This window comes from Rhamphochromis sp. 'chilingali' (genome assembly GCF_963969265.1).
Source record: "Rhamphochromis sp. 'chilingali' genome assembly, chromosome: 14".
Taxonomy (NCBI): Eukaryota; Metazoa; Chordata; class Actinopteri; order Cichliformes; family Cichlidae; genus Rhamphochromis; species Rhamphochromis sp. 'chilingali'.
Window position 1 is genome coordinate 905,819 of NC_137941.1, and position 13,950 is coordinate 919,768.

Below are 13,950 nucleotides of genomic sequence, written 5' to 3' on the forward strand. Positions count from 1 at the left end.
CACCTCCACCCACAGCCTGCTGCAGGACTTCTCACGGGCTCCAGACCTGCAGGTGAGATCATTATTTCATTATTTCAGAGATAACACAGAGTTCATCTCACTCCACCTGCAGCACAGCAGCTGCTCCGTCACCTCCACCTTCACTCTTCTGCTCTGAATTAAACTCGTTCTGGATGTGACCCGGGTTACCTGTTCGTCCCAATATCAGGTAAATGTGGTACAATTCAAAAAGTCCTCCAAAAGACACAAACACAAAGCAGTGAACAACCCGCTGGACTCGTCTGCATGCAGGAGGTGTTGATGCAGCAGACACAGCCTGAGACACACTCACGAGTTTACCCAGTGTAAACGGTCCTAACCAAGTTACAGCGACAGCACTCCACAGCCTGCTAACATGGACACTAGGGCTGCCGCGATTAGTCGACTAGTCACGATTACGTCGACTATCAAAATCGTCGACGACTGATTTAATAGTTGACGCGTCGTTTGAAGCTTTGTAAGATCCCAAAAGACGCAGGAATAAGTAGTAAGATTTAAGAGTGTAATAACGGACTGAAACAGAAGATGGCAGCACTGCATGTACAAGGATGCCAGCTGCTGTTAAACCCCGAAGAAGAAGAAGCTGTGTCCCAGAATTCGTAGCGCGGCCCAGCTCAGTTTCCAACAATGGCGGCAGCTAGTTAGTTTTAATATTACTCTTATTATTCTTTCTGGGTCACAAAATAAACGTTTAACATATTTTCAGGCTGGATTGTAGCTGTGTAAACCTCAAATATCTGCTCAGTTTATCAGGACACCGCATATTTTCAAAAGCGCTCCGACGTTTTCGGAGACGTCTGTTACCCACTAGCTCGATAGCTAGCCGGGGGCTAGGCTAACTAGAGCCGTGAGAACACCGGACTCCCGGCTAATCGTTTTCAAACCCACCGCCGTCTTTCACTGCTCAGGTTAAACATGATATATGAGTCACTTAGATAAATTAAAAATGTTATTGTTTGGCTTTTTTCAGTATTTTATTTGTTCCTGAGTAAATCGGTTTGGCTGAGATTAAAGTTATAGTTTTTACACAGCTGAATAAACCTCAAGCAGACAGCTGATTATCAGAAGTGTGAGATGCTCGAGAATTTACTCCGGTGTCCTGTTATATTTTAGATAGCAAGGAGTTTATTAAACTCCACCGAAACAATCTGCAAATGTCATTAAAATTTAATAAACTATCATCTTGTCTTTATTTTTAGTTAGCACCTGAAACACTTAAAGCTGTAAGCTAATGATCGTTATATAAGAGCAGATGCTGCTGGTGCAATAAGCTGTTCGTTTTACTCCAATGGATGATGATGTGATTAGTCGACTAATCGCAAAAATAATCGGTGACTAGTCGACTATCAAAATAATCGTTTGTGGCAGCCCTAATTGTCTTACAGCTAAAACGCAGCAGCATCCGGCTGCCTTCCTGCATGTCTTAGAAATGATTTTCAGGTTTCACTGAGTCTTCAGAGCCGGTGTGCTGGCCTCAGGTGAGCCAGATTCAGGGCTCAGATGGGTTTCCATCAGGATCTGAACGAGCTATCAGAGGGGATAAAACCTGTGATACGTGGTGCGTTCACTTGTCCTGTTTTAGCTCTGAAATATTGGCGTTGTGTCATATTCCCGTCTTAAGCACCCTGAATGCATCATCTTTTATCTGGAAACATGTCTACAGGCCTCAGCAGGTTAAAGGTCACAGCCTCGACAGCACGGCTTAGGTTTGAAAAGCTGCGTCTGAGCAAAGCAGCAGACTTCTGAGCTTTTTAATTAACATCTAAACTCCTCTCTTATTCATGAATGGTAACCTGACAGTAAACGTCCAATCAGAAATCAGCTTTCGTTTGAATCTAGGACCAGCTGGATTCGAGACATGAACAGCTCATCGTCGCTGTTTGAGCAAACAGTCGTAACACAAAGCAAATGTTTCTTTTACTGTTTTTGTCCTTCTGATCTAAAATGTTCTGTTTGTCGTTGTTCAGTGATAATAGAAAGAAGTGGAAACAGCAATGCAACATACCAACGCAGCCCCAATGCAACCAAACATCTGGAACATCGATGCCGCTGATGCTACCAGAGTGGAACTTTCATTATTACCTGCAAGTCAAAGCGTTCTTCAACCAAACCTGGTCTCCGAGGTCCAAAATAATTGTGTTTGTCCCTTACAAAGAAAGTACGTCAGCATGAGCGTCTTCTGGGTTTCACACTGGTGCATTTGGATTTAAGTGTGTCCCATAATCCAGATCAGGCTTTGATTGAACTAAAATCTCTGGACTGGTTGAATCTTTACCAAAAGGTGACCGCGTGTTTTCTTCTGTTTACAAGCTAAATTAGGTCCTCCAGAGGTCTCACTGGTCGGATATGAAAACTACATCCAGATCAACATTTCACTGCCTTGGCCCGATGACCTGCCAAACTTTCCCAGTATCCAGCATTATAACGGCTTCAGAGTCTCATTTCGGATCGGAACCGATGGAGAAATCCAGGTAAGACATCCATTTCATCCCAACATCAGCGTGCAGATTTAGACCTCAGCTGGTATCTTCATTCTAGAGTTCCTTTAAACCTGTTTGAGGCTTCAGTCACATGGGCCTACAGACCATCCTGTCCCTGAGCCAGCGGTCGCTGACTGGTGTCCAGGCGCGGCTGTAAAACACATATAGTACATATACGATATAAAAATGGAAATGCAGCCAATCACACAAAGGTGCAGATTTGGCTTAAAATAACCTGGTTGCACAAATATGCACACCCTTAAACTAATACCTTGTTGCAGCACCTTTGCCTTTTATCACTCTAATCAGTCTTTTTGGGTAGGAACCTATCAGCATGGCACATCTTGATGTGGAAATATTTGCTCACTCTTCTTTGCAAAAAAAACGTCCAAATCGGACAGATTGCGAGGACATCTCCTGTGCACAGCCCTCTTCAGATCAGCCGACAGATGTTGGAATTCAGGTCTGGACTCTGTCCGGTCTCTTCCAAAGCCTCAGCCTTATTCCGGTGAATCCATTCTGTTGTTGTTCTGGATGTGTGCTTTGGGTCATTGCTGTGCTGAAAGATGAAGTTCCTCTTTATCTTCCGCTTTCTAACAGAAGGACGAAGGTTTTGTGCCAACACCAACTGGTAACAGTAGTTCATGTTTAGAAGAAAAGATCCCAGCTCACTGATTTGATCGGGGCAATAGTGCCTAAAATGTTGCAGAATTTTGCTGAGAGATCTTTTACTCTGTGGTCATCTTTCGTGAGTAGTTTTATGGACAAAACCCAGCAGGTCATTCAGTGTTCCCTTAGTGCTGATGTAAAGAGATAGCTTATGTAGGCAAGTATATTTCTCCTTTTATCAAGAAGCAAAGACAAAAAGGGGGGAAAAAGAAACAGGGCAGGGGTCGGTGGTTGAATCATCCGTCCCCACCAATGCCACAACCAAATCTACGCCCTTGCAATCACAGCAGGCTTCTGCCTAAAAGCAGGTGTCGGGTTGATTGACATGAGGAGACTTTGACTTTGAGAGTCACCTGTCAGAGCAGGTGTTGCACACCTGGTCAGGCCTCCAAAGGTGTCTTCATGGCCGCGTAGAGGTCAGAGGAGAAAACGATGCTGAGGATCACACCAGTGGGTCGTGGACAAATCCCAGATGTGATTTTAATGACACGTTTCCTCCTTCTTTGACTTGCAGACGCTGGAAACAGAAAATAAAAGTTTTACCCTTGAAAACTTAAAGAAAGGGGCGGAGTACTGCATAGAGGTGAAGCTCAACACCAGAGAACTAAACAACCATGAGCCGTCTGCCTGGAAGTGCACCTTCACCACGGCGGTGGACCAGCAGAGAGGTGAGCTGATGTGCAGCCGGTAAGGCGGGCGTTGTTGCTGAATCAGAGCATAATGAGCTGCCACAATTCATCTGCCTCCTTATCTGTGTAAATATGCAGAGGGAGTAATTACTAACACATGCCAGGGCTGCCCCTCTCGCCAGTGGGACTCCTCCCCCAGCCACCTGCTCCACCCATCCCTCCCACAGCACAGCCACAAACCACACCCCTCCGCTGTACTTCGGCTGTACATTTAACGGAGTTAGAAGTTAGCAGGAAGTTAGCTCGCTAGCTTCTATCTAAATACAATATAGCATGTCCTGACTGCGGGGTTTTGGAAACAAATTCAAACGTACAGCTCTGCTATCACTTCCAGCATAAATGAAGACAGGAAACTAAACAGCAGTGACGTTTGTAGGGTTACTGAAGTTGGGCTAGCTGGTATATAATGATGTGCTATGTGACTGCTAGCGACACAGCTATGTTAGCATAATATAAACAAGCTAACTTTTTTTCCACTCGATAAAAGTTAACGTGAGTGTTCTCGGTGGTCAGGAACAAATGTAATCGCATGGCAGGGTGCTGTAAAAGGACCAAACTTCAGCCAGGAGAACAACTGAGATAATCCATCCACAATACGAGGTTAGTCATTCATATACTGCTGCATGGGCTGGGCTGCAGTTACATCCTAAGGTTTTAAAAACTGAGCTTAAATAAATGATTAGCGGTAATAAAAGCCGAGGGAGGTCAACAGTGATCACTGACTGTTTTAGGAGCTTTTTGAGATTAAATAGAAGGAAATACAAAACATTAAACATGTTAACAACACAAAAGCCATATTAAACGCAGACTACTTTAGACCCGGAAGTAGGATTCGTCGCGTCATCACTGAACAACCGGATAGCAGCGAGACAGGAAGCGGAAGAACTTCAACGTAAGAGCACTGGGTCCTCCTGGCCCACTTAAGAAGAGGGTTGCACACGTTAAGGAGCTGAAAATCCTAAACCCTTCACCCAGTCTGAACGTGGTTACCCTCGATCGAAAGCTGAGAGTCTAACCATCATATCCACGTCTATTATATAACTATAACTGGAATATGACTCAGTAAACAGGTCACAACACAAAACTTGTCAGTGTCCATATATATATGGACCTAACTGAACAGATACTGATGCAGGACGACTCCTTCACTCTCCTCCTGAGGAGGTTCATCCGTGAACATTCAACACTGAACAGCTACACACAGAGCAGTAAACTCACCCCGATCACTTTCCAGCTCCTAATCTTTGTGTGGATGGTTTTCTTCTTTTTAGGCAGCCAGATGTTCAGAGTCCAGCTGTGGGTGTCGGTGAAGGTTCAGACGTGTCAGCAGGTGAGATAGCAGATGGAAACGTCATTAAAGCGATGATAAGAGGCGATATGGTAGGCTCTGAGTCTGCTTTTGTTCATATCTGCAGACTCACTGATAGATCACTCTGAGGTGTTAGAGTCTACGGAGAGAGATTCAGTTTTCCTTCAACATAACACAAGATAAGCTAAGATTCTTTTTCAGCAGCTGAAACTAAAACACAACCTAAAGCTGTATAAAGTTCAAATGTCTGACTCAGGCACACAGAGCTCTGTGATGGATCGAAACCTGTACAGGTGTACCCATCTCTCACCCTATGAGACCTGTGATAGGCTCCGCCCACACCATGACCCTGGACTGTAATGAAAATGAACAGACTCTGCTCACCCAGCAGGAGAGGATGCCATCCCATAATAACCACCAGCCTGCTGACATGTTTGAAGCTTCAGCGTCTGTGAAGCCAAAATAAATCCCTCTGTATGAAAATGTGATCCTTAAACAAACTGATCAGAGATCACAGATTTATTCACGTCACTTTTATTTACATCACAACCACAGGCTGAATCGTATCCATCCACTGGATCCTGATCACTGATTCATTGATCTCATTCAATGATTTTAATGACAGCTTCACCTGTAAACGATGAATCAAATCTACAGTATGACAGAGTGGAGTACACAGGAAGCAACAGAACACAGAAACAGCAGCGGTTTTAGATACGGGCGACACGGGCGGTTTGCCCGGGGCGGCATCACGGGCATCGGCAAAAAAAGAAAAAAATGCTCCGATAAAAAAAAGCTATGATACCGGACACAGCTACTTCTTCTTCTTCTTCTTCGGGGTTTAACGGCAGCTGGCATCCTTGTACATGCAGTGCTGCCATCTTCTGTTTCAGTCCGTTATTACACTCTTAAATCCTGCTACTTATTCCTGCGTCTTTTGTGATCTTACAAAGCTTCAAACGACGCGTCGACTATTAAATCAGTCGTCGACCATTTTGATAGTCGACTAGTCGTGACTAGTCGACTAATCGTGACTAGTCGACTAGTCGTGACTAGTCGACTAATCGTGACTAGTCGTGGCAGCCCTAGTATGCACGCTGTCCTCAACAGCCATACTGAAACTGTCACAGTTCCAACGTCAGTAGGAAACACAGCCAGATAAACTTTTCAGGACAAACGAGACACAAAAGGAATTTTACTGGAAAGCAAAGATTGTTTCAGGACCTACAAGTTTAAAAGATTAAACCAGCAGCTCCAGGGAAGGTGACACAGATGCCTGTGAGAAGAACACCACTAAACCACTTCATACTGGGAGCTGAGGGATCAGGAGCTCATACCCAGGAAAATATGATTTTAACCCCATCCTGCAACAACACAAGTAACAGTGAAGAAAAGAAAACTTTGCATTTTCATCTCATGTTCCAATTACAACTTAGATGTGACAAAATAGGTTTTAAGATCAGGTGTAGAGGTCAGTTTGTTTTATAAATGATTTAGATCATTTCATTACAGATCATGAAACTAAAATAGACTTTGTTTAAGAGAGTGAAGAAGAAACACCCAGTGCATCATGGGAATCCCCGGCAGCCTACGTCTATTGCAGCATAACTAAGGGAGGATTCAGGGTCACCTGGTCCAGCCCTAACTATATGCTTTAGCAAAGAGGAAAGTTTGAAGCCTAATCTTGAAAGTAGAGATAGTGTCTGTCTCCTGGATCCAAACTGGAAGCTGGCTCCACAGAAGAGGGGCCTGAGAACTGAAGGCTCTGCCTCCATCTTAAAGGAACGAGAGAACAACTCTTTTACTCAGTGTGATTGTTTTTAATGTCGCTCTTAAGGATCTGTTATTGTATATTTTTCAGATGTTTGTATGAAATATTGTATTTGTTTTAAATGTTATGTGTTTATGTGGTACGTGTATATTTGACGTGATGCCAGGTGTTGTAAAGACTCACCTTTCAGCACACTCACTTCATCACATGCACCTTGTTTCTTTTCCTCACCTTTGATTGGGTGTGGTGTTTGCCCTTGATTGCACTCACCTACAGCTCACTCTTCGCTCACACATGGGGCAGCAGCTGAGGTGAGTTTCTGTTGGAGTCTCCTGAGTTCATGTGTTATTTTGAGTTATTGAGTGACTTAAATCACACTTTATTTCCTTTCAGCGTTAGCACTCCATGTGTGTCTTTGCTTACTGATTCTGAGAATAAAAGGAGAACCCTATAAAGGATTGATGACTGCTTATTCTCATTCTAATCAGATGAGCCCGTGATGGCAACGACTTAAAACTCTGAGCCTTTCTTCCTTCATAACACCAGGGCCCTATTTCAGAAAGCCGGTTTAGAAAACTCAGAGTGAAAAACGATACTCAGGGTTGAGTAACCCCGAACTGTCCAACTCGGAATATTCGGTTTCAGAAAGGCTGATAACAATTAGTTCAGTCAACGCGGAGTTGCTTTAACCCCAAATTAAGCGCGCGCACGAGGATACATAAAGCCCTGATTAGTGGAGCACAGATTAAGCGAGTCACCATGGAGACGGAGGGAAAGAAGGCGCGGTCAATGTATCTTACAGCGCTTGAGGCCGAAATTCTGATGGCAGCATATGCTGATAACATGCAAATTTTGAGGAAAAAAAGTAACACAGCCTCAGCTGCAAAAGAAAGGGAGCATGCATGGCAAAATATAGCCGACAGAGTCAATGCGTGAGTGTTAATTTAAACATTGATCGAGGGATTTCCACCCATTTAACACGTTATTTTATTATATTTTATTTTGTGATGTGATGTGAGCGCAGGTGCAACCCAACAGGCCCCAAACGTTCCTGGCAGCAAGTAAAAATGAAATATAAAAATATAGTCCAAACAGGTAAGGTGTAATTGTATTATGAGCCATAGTGCTTGGTCTGTTTGTCCCATGTAAATCAATTGCAGTTAGAGGCTACATTAATTTCCCCTCTGTAAGCACTTATTGAAATTATCTGAGCACATTACAAGTACATATTTACTCTGTATGCTCAAATGTGACCCGTTATAGCCAACAGAAAAAAAGCGGAGGCCCGAAAAACAGGTGGGGGTCCTCCACCACCACCACTCACAGAGGCTGAGCAGTTGGCTTCCACATTTGTGATAATGTTGGCAGCATCACATATGATCTTCACAGTGCAGAGAACACAAATTAGCATCCATTACTATAATGAAATAATTTGTTAGTTTGAAATGCTACAGGGAACTATGTACCTGCACATTAATGCTGTGGAAAGACTTCCTGTTCACATAGTCTCCTTCATTTACTGAAGGAGCAATGATTGGAATGTGAGTGCCATCTGTACAGCCAATCACGCCTGGGAACCGTGAGAATAAATGTAAAATTTAAGTAGTAGTTCAAGTATCACCACATCATGAATTAAGTTCTGTTCATCCTGATACCTGCAATTTTGTGGCATCCCTCTTTGATAAATCTTGTGGGTCTATGACCGGGGAACACCACAAACGAGTACAGGAGACGTTTCAGTGCAACTGTAACATTCCTGACTGCCCGACAGACGGTAGCCTTGGAAACGTGCTCAGCGTCACCAATATTATACAGAAAGCTCCCGTTTGCAAAAAACCGAAGTGCGATACAAATAATATGTACAGAACTGAGAGGATGTCCGCGATGTGTCACATGAGCAATATTAGGCCTGAGGATGTTATTCAAATAAATTATAGATTGTGCTGAAAAACGGTAACGTTCACACAGGAAATCATCAGGAAATGATAAAATGTCCGAACGCGCTCTAATCACTCTCTCCCGGCGGAGAGCTCTGCGGAGAATTTGGGCTTCAACATCTACTGGCTCTTCAAGGAAGGGACACGCCATCTCTGACACTTCCTACAGTCAGGTTTCCGACAAAGAGGCGGAGAAAGTCAGGGTTAGTTGAAGTAAACCTGCTAGGGGGCAGGTTAGCTTCACGGAGTGTGTTGTCATAGTAACTCACTCAGAATTAATCTAAACTCGCTTTGTGAAACCGAAAACCCAGAGTTTTCGTTAACTCAGGGTGTACTTACTCAGAGTTTGCACTAAACCGGCTTCCTGAAACAGGGCCCCGGGCCCTGTGCTTCGTACGTCGCTTACTACATCCAAGATCAAATGAAACATCCAAGACCAAATCATCGCGCTAACTCTGAGCTCGCTATTCCGGTTCCCCGAACACACCTGTTGTTGACGATTAGTACAGCTGGATGAAGTAATGTGAGATCACTGGGTGGCCCAACAGGGGCTACGCATCGATAGTAGAAACATTGATCGGCAACCCTTTGATTGGTCGGCGAAAATGTCGAAGGAGCGCGCTCGGTATTTTCCGGCAGCAGAGCAAGAACTCTTGAGTGAGGGATTTCAGGAGTTTCAGAGTTTAATTAAAACGCAAGGGAACACTGCAAAGGCTGCAAAAGCAAGGAGAGAGGGCTGGCAGAAAGTTGCTGACAAATTAAACTCGTAAGTAATTCAATAATAACAATAATAATGGAGTGGATTTATATAGCGCTTTTCAAGGCATCCAAAGCGCTTTACAATGCCACTATTCATTCACTCTCACATTCACACACTGGTGGAGGCAGCTACAGTTGTAGCCACAGCTGCCCTGGGGCAGACTGACAGAAGCCAGGCTGCCATATTGCGCCATCGGCCCCTCTGGCCAACACCAGTAGGCAGTAGGGTAGATTTATCATATCACACCATATTATCCAATATTATATTACATTATATTATATTATAATATGTTATATTATATCCCCTTTCACATTAGAGCCACAACAGGACCCACTAGAACATGGGAACAAGTAAAAGTGAAATATAAGAATATTCTACAGAATGGTAATATTGATCACTTATATTGCTTTTCGTCTCTTGGAAAGAGACCCTGGAATAATCTGTTTGTTTGTTTATAACAGCAACCAAGAAAAGGGCAGAGCAAAAAAAAAAAGACAGGTGGTGGTCCTGCACCCCCTCGTCAACAAGTTGGTTAAGTAAATAATACCCTCACGGGAAAATCGATATCTCTCAATGAGCACACTGTCGCGCTGAGCTAAAGGATCCTGTCTATCCCGCAATATACGCTGAATTCTGGAAATTCTCCTTATCAATCTTGCACCTTCCGCAATGGGTGGCTCGCGTATACGGACAGGACATGGCTGCGACAGGCTTCCCAAATCCACCTTCGCTTTTATAGCCGTGGTCTCTCATCTTGATTACACGAAGTAATTTACAATTACTACTCTGAAATATGAATTACATCTGTAATAATCACATACATGTAATAGAATGTTAATAGTACATTTCCCTTTTTTAGGGAATGACCTGTATGTACACTCTAAAAAACGATTCATGGGTTTAGTAAGTAAAGCTTAAAATCAATAGCTTTTTCTGCATAAAAAATTAAGTTTGTTGCATGTACACATTGTAATCAGTTGATAACTTAATTTAATGAGTTGGTCGAAATGAAAATAAAGAAAACAGTCTTAGCTCAGTAATATATCGATTTTGAACAGACATTTCTGTGTTAACTTAACATGAAAGTGTATTCAGTTAATACAACTTAAAAATCTCGTAAGCATCCTTTAAAAGCTGAGTACAAGGCTGACTTGCCCGGACATGTTGTGCTCTCAGACCACTGATCGAAAGAAACGGAGGGAAAGAGAGAAAGCGGAGAAACGCCATTTTGTACGGAACATTATCAAACGTTAAAGCTTTGTGGTGAGTACAATTTTTTGCCTTGTTTTATTCACAGCAGCTAATAACTCTAACTTTAACTCTATCAAGACGCACTGCAAGAAATCTATTTTTACACAACACTAAACTCTTCCTCGGCGAGTGGTGGTGATAAGCTAGTAACGTTACACTTCTGGCTAACTTGTGAAGTAATTCGACCGTAACATTAGTCTTTGTTAAGTTTTGTTTTACGGTGGCAGCCAAATGGTGTTAATTGACACTGAGCTTCTGTAGCCGTAGTTTTTAACTCTGCAAAGACAGGGTAATACATGTTTTTCTTCTTTCTACTTTGAAATCGTTGCAGCGTTGATGAAGGTTTGACCAGCAAAAGGCTGGGCCGTTTTACATTCATGACTAAACAAATGTAGGTTACTGAGTATACATTCGGTTTAACATCGATGCATTTTGATGTTTAAGTCCTAGAGTTATTTTTATGTGAGATTGAAGTTTGTTAATTGAGCCCTAGCTGAAGAACAGCCTGTGTCAAAGTTCAGTCAAAAAACGCGGGCGAGGAAGCGAACGCCATGTTGTAGAAACGCCACACGAAAGATCTTAAGTAACATTCATAAACTAGTTGTTTTAATGACATTACATTGAATGTGCATTAGCACATAAAATATAATATTGCTCTTTTGGGTGTTAACTGCAGATACATAAGCGCAGTTGTATCACTTAAGAAAAAATATCTTTGATTTGGAAACATAAAGCAACTTTTAGGAGAAACTCAACACTAAAAATAATATACATAGTTTTAACTTTTAATGTCATAAGGATTTCCTGTGAGATAATGATTAGACTAAAGACTATAGTTAAAAAAGCGTGAATATTGATTGCGTGTAATTTGCCCATTTCTTTGCAGTAGTTTACAAGCATTTTTCTTGTTTTTCATCTTGAATATTCAAAAACAATGAATTAAAATTTACTGTAATGCTGATGTAGCACAAGTTGTTTGTACTACAGCCTTCTGAATCACCCAAGTTAAAGTAATTTAAACTGTTTGTTTTTAAAATGAAGTGGATCTGTAAAATTTGCAAATTTGAAACACCAAGAAAGACATTCTCCATTCGCAGGCAGGAAGTTGTCAATCAAGCACCAAAAATCAATGACCTGAAAGAAAGATGGCCTGCTCTTTTTGATGCAGTTCAGGTAAATATTTTTCCATAAGATAATTTGCAGTATGTATTCTTTTAAAGTAAATTGTATACATTAACATGTTGTGCCTATTTGTGCCTTTTTTTTTTATACAGATAAACCAAGAATTCAGAAGGATCACCACTGTTAACCTGGAAACAACATTCATGGCAAAGCTGGACCAGTACTCTCAGAAAATAATGTCCTTGCTGTCCTCAAGAGGAGGGGCTGCAAAAATGCGCATTCGGCGCATCCAGAACATGCTGCTAGAGGTATGAATGAATGAAATGTAGTTTTTTTTTTTCCAATAGGTGATATTGAGTCTTAAAAGGTAGCTGTTTACAACTCAACTATGTCAAATTATTGTTTAGAGCTTGAGGCACAAATATCAATTAAAACTATAAATACTTAATAATAAAACAAATTATAGGTGATGTGGATCATGATTGGCAGAGTAATTTGCAAGATTTTGCAGTTTTTCTATTTGTTACCTGGATTTTTCAAGTTCATGAATTGATCATTTCAGAGAAATGGCTCTTTAAAATGATCAATTCATTATTTTGATTATCACTGGAAATCTATAATTGGTACAGTTCAGGCCATATAAAGTCAATCTTTTTTTTTTTTTTTTTGATGTAATTATCAAAAACCCATCCTCCTCGAAGAGCAGTTCGACATTCTTTTTCTTATTCACAGGATGATTCTGTGGAGAGAAGGCGAGAGGTCGCTATCCGTGGCTTAGTGGTGTATCTCAGGGAAAAGGAGGAGGATCTCTTCAAAGAGCAGGTAAATCAGACATGACTATACTTTGTATTAGAGCTACGATCTAATCTATTATTAATTGATTTCTAAATTTTTACTCAGTTGTATATAGTATTTGTATTCTATTTTTATCTTATTGTATATTTATTTTATTCTACTGTATATAGTATTTTATTTTATTCTATTCTGTACAGTTGTGTACTGTATTTATTCTTATTGTATTCTAATTTTTGCCTCATAACTTTTGCACTGTCCACTCCTGCTGTGACAAAACAAATTTCCCACGTGTGGGACTAATAAAGGTTATCTTATCTTATCTTATCTTAATTAATCGGCAACTATTTTGATAATTGATTGATCGGTTTGAGTAATTATTTTAGAAAAAGAAGTCCAAATTCTCTGGTTTCAGCTTCATAAATGTGAATGGTTTCTGGTTTCTTTACTCCTCTATGACAGCAAACTGAATATGTTTGACATTTGAGGTCATCATATTGGGCTCTGAGAAACATTGACATTTTTCACCATTTTCTGACATTTTCTGGACCAAACAACTAATCAGATAATCGAGAAAATTGTTAGTTGCAGCCCTATTTTGTGTTACTCTCATGTATAAGTATGATTACTTAAAACATTTATATTGATTCTGACCTACCAGGATGGTGGCGGGGATATTACCAATGAAGTGATGAAGATTGTAACCAGAGGTGCCACAACGTCTGATCCAGCCAACGCAAGGATCATACTTGAAGGAACAGAAGTCCTAGCAGACCTGGATGTACCCAGAGCCTGTGCCTTGCTAATGGGGCTGATATATGCACTCAACCTCAGCTACCCAAAAGAACTGAAAAACACTTTTGAAGTGTTTCAAAAGATATTCCTCGAGCTGGATGATCTGAAAGCCAGTCCTAAGGTAATGTCACTAAAAAGTAAACTGTTGTACTAAAAAAATGTGAAGAGTGAGGCTATCCTCAAATTAAATGGGAAATGTTCCACTGTTGTTTGCAATGTGTTGTGTTACATACTGTACAGTAGGCAGTAGGTGTAAAGTTGAGCGTTGAGCATTAAGTACACCTAGTTCAAAATAATGCACTTTAAAAGGATAGCTCGGGTCTTTTGAAGTGAGGC

At 41.4% G+C, this 13,950-nt stretch overlaps 1 protein-coding gene across 3 annotated transcripts; it reads left to right on the forward strand.

Moving 5' to 3' along the window:
* The first annotated feature begins 1,716 nt into the window (after window positions 1-1,716).
* Window positions 1,717-13,815, forward strand: LOC308410179 (uncharacterized protein). 3 transcript variants are annotated; one of them, XR_013974135.1, is made up of 7 exons: window positions 1,717-2,197; window positions 2,350-2,510; window positions 3,703-10,917; window positions 12,003-12,078; window positions 12,180-12,335; window positions 12,760-12,849; window positions 13,481-13,815. XR_013974135.1 is itself a non-coding variant. In XM_080903347.1 (5 exons), exons 2-5 carry the CDS (start codon window positions 11,941-11,943, stop codon window positions 13,766-13,768), a joined length of 672 nt encoding a protein of 223 aa, XP_080759473.1. In that variant the 5' UTR covers window positions 4,337-4,477; window positions 5,149-11,940; the 3' UTR covers window positions 13,769-13,815. The 3 variants fall into 3 exon arrangements, 2 of the variants coding, with proteins under 2 accessions (XP_080759473.1, XP_080759474.1); XM_080903347.1 differs by lacking the exons at window positions 1,717-2,197; window positions 2,350-2,510 and having other exon boundaries at window positions 4,337-4,477; window positions 5,149-12,078; XM_080903348.1 differs by lacking the exons at window positions 1,717-2,197; window positions 2,350-2,510 and having other exon boundaries at window positions 10,835-10,917.
* Window positions 13,816-13,950: the final 135 nt, after the last annotated feature.

What these genes read in the sequence shown, in the direction of transcription:
- LOC308410179 (XM_080903347.1), top strand. Translation starts at nt 11,941, where the DNA reads ATGAAGTGGATCTGTAAAATTTGCAAATTTGAAACACCAAGAAAGACA. An exon ending in TCCAGAACATGCTGCTAGAG is followed by an intron (nt 12,336 to 12,759) that starts GTATGAATGAAT and finishes TCTTATTCACAG; the next exon opens with GATGATTCTGTGGAGAGAAG. An exon ending in AGGATCTCTTCAAAGAGCAG is followed by an intron (nt 12,850 to 13,480) that starts GTAAATCAGACA and finishes CTGACCTACCAG; the next exon opens with GATGGTGGCGGGGATATTAC.